At 38.3% G+C, this 9,263-nt stretch overlaps 1 protein-coding gene across 3 annotated transcripts; it reads right to left on the reverse strand.

The window, feature by feature from the left end:
* Positions 1-942: 942 nt before the first annotated feature.
* On the reverse strand, positions 943-8,688 carry LOC127938698 (protein angel homolog 2). 3 transcript variants are annotated; one of them, XM_052535507.1, is made up of 9 exons: positions 8,453-8,688; positions 6,347-6,831; positions 6,020-6,249; positions 5,820-5,889; positions 4,637-5,058; positions 4,441-4,549; positions 2,514-2,553; positions 2,021-2,187; positions 943-1,487 (listed from the first exon to the last, which is right to left on the reverse strand). In XM_052535507.1, exons 1-9 carry the CDS (start codon positions 8,518-8,520, stop codon positions 1,306-1,308), a joined length of 1,773 nt encoding a protein of 590 aa, XP_052391467.1. In that variant the 5' UTR covers positions 8,521-8,688; the 3' UTR covers positions 943-1,305. The 3 variants fall into 3 exon arrangements, with proteins under 3 accessions (XP_052391467.1, XP_052391466.1, XP_052391468.1); XM_052535506.1 differs by having other exon boundaries at positions 943-1,508; positions 8,453-8,655; XM_052535508.1 differs by lacking the exon at positions 943-1,487 and having other exon boundaries at positions 2,039-2,187; positions 4,418-4,549; positions 8,453-8,655.
* Between the last annotated feature and the right edge of the window lie 575 nt (positions 8,689-9,263).

Here is a 9,263-nt window from a genome sequence, read left to right on the forward strand (position 1 = left end):
CGGCTGACTGTATTTTACCTCATAACGTTACCTTAGCGGTGAAGATTGGTTTTTAAAAACTCAACAAAAGCACTCCTCTCTGTGGGCCAAAGAGCTGCTCTTGCAAAAGTAAATCTCACAGCCACAGTATCTCACAGCTACAGAATACAGCCTGAGTGAAGTCTCTCTGAGGGAATATCCCCGCATTATAATCTTTTTACAAAGACAGCGTCAGACACACGAATACAGCCCCGGCTGATTTACCAAAAATCCTTCATTTTTCATCTCTACTCCCAAGATAAAAGGCCTCCTAACATCCACTACTGTCTCGCGCCTAGAGAAAATATCCCGGGTTGGTCAAAGAACACCCTAGAATTTCAGCGTCTTATCTGGATTTTAATAATCCAGAAATACCGCTGAATTCTTTAAAAATACTTAGGAAACGACCTCAGAAAGTAACTGTCGCCGTCAACAAGTTTTCCCTTCACTTTCAGATTATATTCAAGCTGCAACCTTCATGTCAGTTGCAAAGTCTAGTTGTGGGAAAAGGCTAGAAACTTAATGAATTCAATTTATTTCAACTAGCTGTCAAAGTTTCACATTTTTCTTGGTTGAACTTGTAGTACAATAACTAAAACGGAAATAAATATTCATAAAAACATCAATAAAAATGACAAAAAAAAAAAAAAACGAAATTACTAAAGCTTTAAAATCAAAATGAAAACAGAGATAAAATAAAAATTACTTTAAAATGATAAAAAGATAATAAAATCAGATACTAAAATAACACTGCATTACCATTAGTAAAATGCTCCTATCTTACTTTTCAAACTTGCATAATAATTTGGAAAGACATGAATTTCAGAATTTCGCTGTATTCAGCATGTTGCCCTTTTGCTTTAATGACCTCACTGTACATTTTTTGCTAAATAAAGAGCAACACAATAAAATACTACACAAATAACTGCTTGAAGATAAAATCATTTATTTTTTTCACCTTCTTAAAATAATCTTTAAAATTATAAAAAAAAAATTATAAAAAAAAGCCTGGAAAGAAAATTTACATCTTCAAATGACATGCCATTTTTCATAATAAAAAACCCCGAATTTATTGATTACAGTTTGCATGTCTGGTACGTAAGTTATAACTTTCGGATGAGTTAATCCACTTCTGCTTCAAGTGCGTTATAGACCATCTCAAAAGAATCTGTGAGTCATGTCATTTTTTGCTGGTGTGAAACAAACATGAGAACTTTTTTTTTTTGTTTTTTTTTTTGAGTTTGTTAGAAAAATATTCCATCTCTGGCTACAAACATATAAAAGGCTTTATGATACTCGCAAATGCTTTTGTTCTGTTTGAGGGTGCAGACGGAAACGTGTCAAAAGTGGCAGGTGGTCAGAAGAGTTGTGCTGGTTGGGAAGACCATTAACCTTCTGAAGTTCATCTTCTCCTACCAAGGATAACCTGCCCAGGAGCTGCAGACCCTTCTCTGGTGGCACACTGCATTCTGGGTAAACAAAGAAAAAAACTGTGCCATGGTAACCAGCAGCAGCAGTAATTTTGCTGTTGAATGTACTGCACTGCAGCAAACTGCAGAATCACAAGTCACATTTTTACAGGAGCAGTGATGTAACACATACATTGATAGTCTAGCGGCATCAGCTTCTACTTTGAGGGTACTTAAAGGAATAGTTCACCCAAAAATTAAAATCTGCAGAAAATGTACTCACCCTCAGACCATCAAAGATGTAGATGAGTTTACCATATCTGAATAAATGAAGTAATGCTACATTTCTGATGATGAAACAAACTCATATACATCTTGGATGGGCTGCAGGTGAAGTACTTTTTCATCAAATTTCTATTTTTAAGGAACTGTTTCTTTTATGCAAATACGTGTTTATGTGTTGACAGCAACCACAATAGCTGCAGAAAGAAATAATCGGAATTTTTATTTGAAATGAAATGCTACATTACACAACAACTCTTCCAGAGTATTTTCAAGAAATTTAAAAGAGACTAGTAATGTAATGGTCGAACCTGCTTGAACCATCACATCCCCCAGAGCTGCGGAGTAGAAGATGTAATCGACTGTGATGGCTGTCCGTGAGTGACATGTGGTGATCTCAGGTTGACCGCTCTCTTTCAGGTAGTGGGAGTACGCAGAGGTCAGCTTCAAACAGTGCTCAATGCTGGCCTTGGTAAAACTACAGACAGATCGCATGAGAGACGAATTAACACTGTTAGAATTAAAGGAAACCTGGGGTATTAAGATTTGTATGGCTCAATATAATGTCAGTGAATGAGTGTGTGAAGTGAGTGACCTGTGGCCAAGTATGGTTACCCACACTGAATTTGTGCTCTGCTTTGAACTCATCCCAGTGCACACACAAACACACACACTTTTAAATAAATGTAAAAACAAGGAACACAAAAGATCTACAGAAACTTTACTTAATACTTTTATCAATGTGGTGGTGTTATACAAAAATTAAGACACTATAGAGACATGGATTATTTATCATATATTTACCCATCTGGTTTTGGCTGCTCCAAATCCCTCAAATCAGAATCTGTGGAAAGATTTCAAATCAAATGTTAGTAGTTGCATACAATTTTCAAATTTGTTCCAGAATTACATTTAAACTTGTACTGTCCCTGTTGAAATTAATATTACTACATTTCAAGATGAAATTTCGTAAAATGACTAAATACGAAATAAATTGAGAAAAGGACTGTATTTTCAGATGCCACTTGGTTTGAGATTTTAAATCTAATGGCATTCATAAATTTCAAAGTTGCTGTAACTGTTTATAGCAGAGGAGGCAAAAAGAAAAAGTTTCCATAATGGTTAACATGCACAACTATTCAAAAGTTTGAGCCACTAAGATTTTTTTTTTTTTTTAATTCAGCAAGGATGCATTAAATTGATCAAAAGTGAGCATTTATAAAACTACTTAATATTTCAACATAGTTAAAGTTTATAAATGTTCCTGTCCATTTATTATCCAATTTATTATCTAAATACCCCCCCCCCCCCTAAAATAAACACATTTTGTTTCCTTGCTGCCTGAATTGAAGATGGACAAAGTTCTTGTTTTATCCAGCTGTATTTACTCTGCGGAATTTAAAACATTTAAGTGAAAAGGACCACCTTTTATTTTAATTGTAGCCTTCAGTCTGTTGGGATTTGTCTCTACTAACTTTGCATCTCTAGACTTTACAATATTTGCCCACTCTTCTTTGCAGAGCTGCTCAAGTTCATTTACATTTGATGGTGCTCATTTGTGGACTGCAGTCTCCAAGTCATTCCACAGATTTCCAGGGGGCTCTGACTATAGGACATGCAATAACATTCGCCTTTTTCTCATTTAACCACTGTGTGGTCAGTTTGGCTGTTTGCTTTGGGTCATTGCAATGTAAACCTTCTTCCCACTGAAAACTTTCTGGCAGCAGATTTTTCTCCAGAATTTGACAGTATTTTGCCATCCATTTTTCCTTCTATCCTGACTAGTGCTCCAGTTGCTGCTACAGAGAAACATCCAATAACAGGTTATTACAACCTCCATGCTTTACTGTAGGAATGCTGCTATCTGGATGGTGAGCTGTATTGAATTTCCATCAGACATCATTTGGAGTTGAAGCCTTTTGAAGTGTTCAAAGTGCGTTTTGGCAGAGCTCAGTCATGACTGCATGTGGCCTTTCTTGAGGAGTGGCTTTTTCCTTTGCAACCCTCCCATACAAGCCACATTTGAGGAGAATTTGTGATATTGTTTTCACATGCACACAATGACCACTCATTGTCGTGAATTCCTGCAACTGCTTCAGAGTTACTATAGGCAATTTCATCCAGTTTGGAGTGTGACATTTGCCAAGTATGGTAACTGGGGGTTCAGTGCCTTGCTCAAGGGCACTTCAGCCATGGGTATTAAGGGTGGAATAATAGACTTCACTGTGCTTCTAGGCATTGATAAAGTGTTTGAGTTTTTTTTTTTTTTTATCCAAATCCTGATTTGTGCCTTTTCACTAATTTATCCCGGAGATCATTTGATGGGGCGACTCATAACTGATTGTTTGCTTCAGTTGCACTACCAAGGACTGAAATGCTCCAGGAAAGCTCTTTTCATGTTGAGATAATCAAAATGACCACAGCTGATTACAGCTGAAAGTCAAATGGCTTTGTGTGCCATTGAGAAGGTGATTAGCTACACCTGATTGAGTTCACAAATAATTTTTAGGAGGGGGTGATCCTTTTTCCAACTTAGTGATTCGTTGTTTTTATTTATTTATTTCTGACATGTTGGTGGTAAATCTTTCACTTGACTGTTGTAAGCACTGATTAAAACAGCTGGATAAAACAAAAACGGTCTTCATTTCAGGCTGCAGAGCAACAACATGTGATTATTTTAAATGGGGGTGATTCTTTTCTATACCCACTGTAATTAGGGCTGAAAAGTGACCTGTTGTTTGACTTTCATACTGGCACTGCTGAGAGATGCCCAGACTTCTGGGCCAAACTGGCACACTTAGAATGCGCTGCCCCCTTGGGTTCTCCTCCTGTCCGGACACCTGCAAAGTCAACAAGCCAGACAATTTAAAAGAGGCCAAAACTGTCAGAAATAAATTTGAGCGAGGAAATGTTGCAAAATTCTCTACCTTCCCAATAGTTAAGCCATCATATTCCAGTCTGCTGTCCCTAATAAACTGATACAGGGGTGACCAAGGAACAGAGTTAAAATCCCCACAGAGCAGAACAGGACAAACTTTGCTGTCAGGTAACTGGGCCACCCGGCTTATCTCTGCCAGGAGCATAGCTAGCTGGGCCAGTTTAATGTCCCCTCGTCTAGGGTTGTACAGTAAATGTGTGTTGGCCACACAGATGTTGGTGAGGGAGCAATGGGGGTCAATGGGCCGCAGCAGCACAATCAGGCCCACATTATCACGGTCCAGTAGAGGGATGCCACGCTGGAAATACTCTACAGGGTGACAGGAGACTAAAGAGAAGCGCTCACGTCTAAAGACCACAGCACATCCATCAGGCTTCAGTCCCGTTCTCCATTTGTATTCACAATGGTAGCCTGTTTTAAGGGCAAAAGATCACCGCATTAAAAATTAAGTGCTATTTATTGTTTCATAAATACAGTGTGTTTTAAATGTCCAACTGTGAAAATGCTTTTATATTGAATTTTATTTTACAATCTAATGATTTTTTTCCCATTACAATAAAGTCATTGTGGCGAGTGGGGCGGGGCCGAGAGGCGTGGGAACGAGGAGTGAGGCCAGGTGTAGTGATTGAAGATGAGCCCACCGCCAGTATCGAGTCCCACGTAGAAGATGGAAGGATATAAAACTGGAGCGACGACCGTGAAGGACGAGAGAGGACCAGGCCTGGGACATTGTTTTATGTTTTGGTTTTTAATTTGAGCGCACCAGTCGTCCGTGAGGGGCTGGTGTGCTGTTTTGTATTTATTTTGTGATTATTAAAATGTCTTTTGATTGTGCGCCGGTTCCCGCCTCCTCCTTCCGGATGATTAAGAAGTTCATATCGTTACAGTCATTTTTATTTTTTAATTAATAAATTATTTTATTCAGCAAGGAAGCATTACATTTCTAAAAAAAATCAGCTTCACCATCATTAGACTAAATTACATTAAAAAAAAACATTTAAATTGCAATATTTCACAATATTTTCAGTTTTACTGTATTTTTTATCAAATAAAAAAAAAAAACTTTTGTACAGTAGTGTATATTTAAAAAAAATATTCTGAATAAAATATATAACATCGGACAAAACTTAAAACACCTAAAGAGAGTAAGAGACATCAAGGAAGTAAAGTACCTAAAGATTCTAGTGAGGGTTTGATTTGTTGCGTATAGTGGTCCTCTTGCACCTCCTGCAGGCACATTATCTATAGACAAAATGATACTGCAGATATTTAAGGAAATCATCCATTCTTGTCCACTGAACATAACCGATAAATAACAAACCTAAAATGAATGCTGTTATGCAATTCATTCACAAATGGTTCATTCACTTACATCAGCACTGTGCTTTTCCAGCTCTTTGATGATGTTTGGATACCTATGGCGCCAATCCAGAACTGGAGGATGACAATGTCTGTAAAGGTACGTGTTATCACGGAGCAGATCTTGTGATAGGATATTGTAGGACATCACGGAAAAGTCAAATGGCCATTTTTGTCTCCCTCCATTCACATATGGTGCAGCAGTACAAAGGTGAGAAAGATCCTCCCAATGTCTCTTTAACTCTGTGGAAGTGAAAAGATTTGGCTTTTTATGGACAACTACATTAGCAACAATAACAATACATCAATATAAATTCAAATTAGATTTTAATTCATTCACCTGGCGTAGATGGATACTCCTTTGGGCTTGATGGAAATTTTCCTGGAGGAACTGGAGTGCAGGTTTCATTGTGAAGCCATTGAGGACTTCCTTTTGGAATCCTGCTGCCTTTTGGAGGTGAACGCTTAGGTGAGTACTGATATTCTTCCCCTGCCTGCCTCCTGTCTGAGCTCCTCTTTCTTTTTTTTGGTGGCTTGCTATTAGAGTTGTCCATCCGACCTGCAGAAAGTTGAAGGCCTCGTCTGGGTTGAGTGTGTGCCATTATTCCAGTTTGACTCCAGGAGGTCCATCTGTATGGATCCGGAGGTCGCGGGGTCCTACTGGAGAGATGTCTAACAGTGCTGAAGGAGGACAAGCGATGCTGCAGGTGTGATGGTTGTGTCCACCTTAAATGACCAGGCTGATAACAGTGTCTCCAGTTGTAGTAAACGGTCTGAGCTGGCGGAAAGCCCACTGTGCTCAGGTAACGGCCGAACATGGGATGACTGAAAGAGGAAAAATAAATCTCAGTCATTACACCACAGAGCAAAATCTCAGTAATCACGAACTATTGAGAATGAGAAGTTGTCTTCATAGCACAAAGCCCCTCCCTCGATATCACAGTCTCCGCCATGTTGGAATCAGAATCAGAATGAGCTTTATTTACAGATATGTTTACACATACGAGGAATTTGTTTTCGTGACAGAAGCTCCGCAGTACAACAGAATGAAAGCGACAGCGAATGATACCGGCGGCGAAACAGGATTGTTTAAATGTGTTGTTAAGAGGAGGTTCTCGCAATTCTGCACTGTTTTACCATGCCTGGAAGTTACTGCTGCGTTAAAAACTGCTGCAGTACCTCACACGATACATATGGAAAACATAGGAACAATGAAATACAGTTTTTTTTGGTTACACCAAGCGCAAAACAGCGGTATTTGGAGAAACTCTCAAGCGGCACAGAGACCTGGACCATTTACCTCCATGCACACATATGGACATTGGGAATTATATTGTTTTTGGTTTAAGTTACTACACAATGCAGGAGTTTAAAAGCCACAAGTCTTTGGAAAGTTACAAGGCTTTCTGCTGTGGCTGGGTCCATTTACAGCAGGTGATGAAAACAGTGTTGTACTGGCCAAAGTAAGTTTATTCACATGCGTTTTAGCGTATTGTAATTACATTGCTGTGTATGTTTAGTTATAATTTGATTTTAACCCAATGACACATACTTTACCAGGTTTTTTTGTTGGGGGCTGCAAAGTGGACAAACCAGTTCTGGGTTAGGTAGGGTAGTTAAATGTGTGATTGCGAGATGTAAATGTCCGGGTTAGATTAAGCCATTAACAGCGTGAATGCAAAGTGACTTACATCGTAAACAATATAATTCCCAATGTTCATATGTGTGCACTGAGGTAAATTGTCTAGGTCTCTGTGCCGCTGCAGGGAGCTGCCTGAGAGCTTCTCCAAACACCGCTGTTTTGCCCTTGATGTGAGCTTGTTCCTGTAAGGTCCCCTTTCTTTCGCCTTATGTTTTTGCATTGCTTTACTTTCTTCCTTTTCTTTCTCGTATTCGTAGATCCGTCTCGATCTGTTCCGCCGACAAAATAAATGCACAAAAATTAAAGCGCTCTGAAATGTTTAGTCGCGCCTCTGTGAAGTTCTGAAGGCGTTACCCCTGGCAACAGATAGCGTATCCTTCCATCAGGGCTGACCGGCTCAGACCCCTCCCAAATCAACCCAAATCGGCACGTGACTTCTCATTCTCAATAGTGAACTGAAATACTGTAGAATCATTGGAAATATCCATTTAGACTTTTTAATGTTTAAATCGCAGTTAGGGTTTATAAATGTATATATGCAACTATTTTCCCCCATATGCTACTGTTATTTAGAAACTAAGCATGGAAATGATAAGTAATTAATGTGTTTATCAGTGGTTACTATAGTAATATTATTAAATGTAAAAATATATATAAGAATGATTAAATACATCAAAATGTTTCAATGAAATAAAATTGTGTTGTAGGATGAAAAACAAATATTAAAACAGATCATATTATCATGTTGTTTTCATTTTAATACAGTCAGCACAAGCAAATCTCACAATTCAAACATGAACTTACTTTGGAGAAACTCCTGATCTGACATTGTTACCATTCGTGTGTCGACGCATGTATCGTCCTCTTATCATTACACGACACTTTCTAGCACCATCTCAGCTGAGTGAAACTCACAACTATTGTGAAAACACGTCTACTGTTAGATGCTACTGTTAAATGCTAGCAAAACAGACTCACACGTGAGGGCGTTTGAATATGACGTCACTAGACGTGCCCGGTTCCAATTTTTCTTCTTGTACGATTTAATGGCGGTTAACAAGCCAATTTATGGTGTATTACCGCCACCAACTGGACTGGAGTGTGAAGCAGAATTTTGTACGAAACGTTACATAGTGGTTTTAGTCAGGCACGTTTGACCAATTCAAAAATATATTTATTCATTACATTTTTTATTCATACAGTATGTCAAATAAAATATTACTTTATCATATATAGACAAAACATAACTAATAAAGGGACAAATGTCAATTGTTACGTATCGTGTAAACATATGATGTAACCACTAGAGGTCACTCTTGTATTGTGGATTTTCTCTACTCAATATACACAGAGCCTGTTCACGTTTATTCTTTAATCTACAGGATCTTGGGTTATCATGTTTGGTTTGTGTCTTGTCGCACTGTTCATATTTTCTTGGGTCAGTAATTAATTAGCAAGATCAAGTTCATCTTGGTGCTCCAACTCTCCAGGTTTTTTGCATTGGTGTCTGTGATAAAAAGTTTTAGCAGCTCCAGCTCTTTCATGGATGTTGGCTTTGTGAAGTTCTCTTGTGGTCGGTTTTCATGGGAACAGAGTATTCAGGATAAAAAAAAAG

Source organism: Carassius gibelio, chromosome A20 (assembly GCF_023724105.1).
Source record: "Carassius gibelio isolate Cgi1373 ecotype wild population from Czech Republic chromosome A20, carGib1.2-hapl.c, whole genome shotgun sequence".
Classification (NCBI taxonomy): Eukaryota; Metazoa; Chordata; class Actinopteri; order Cypriniformes; family Cyprinidae; genus Carassius; species Carassius gibelio.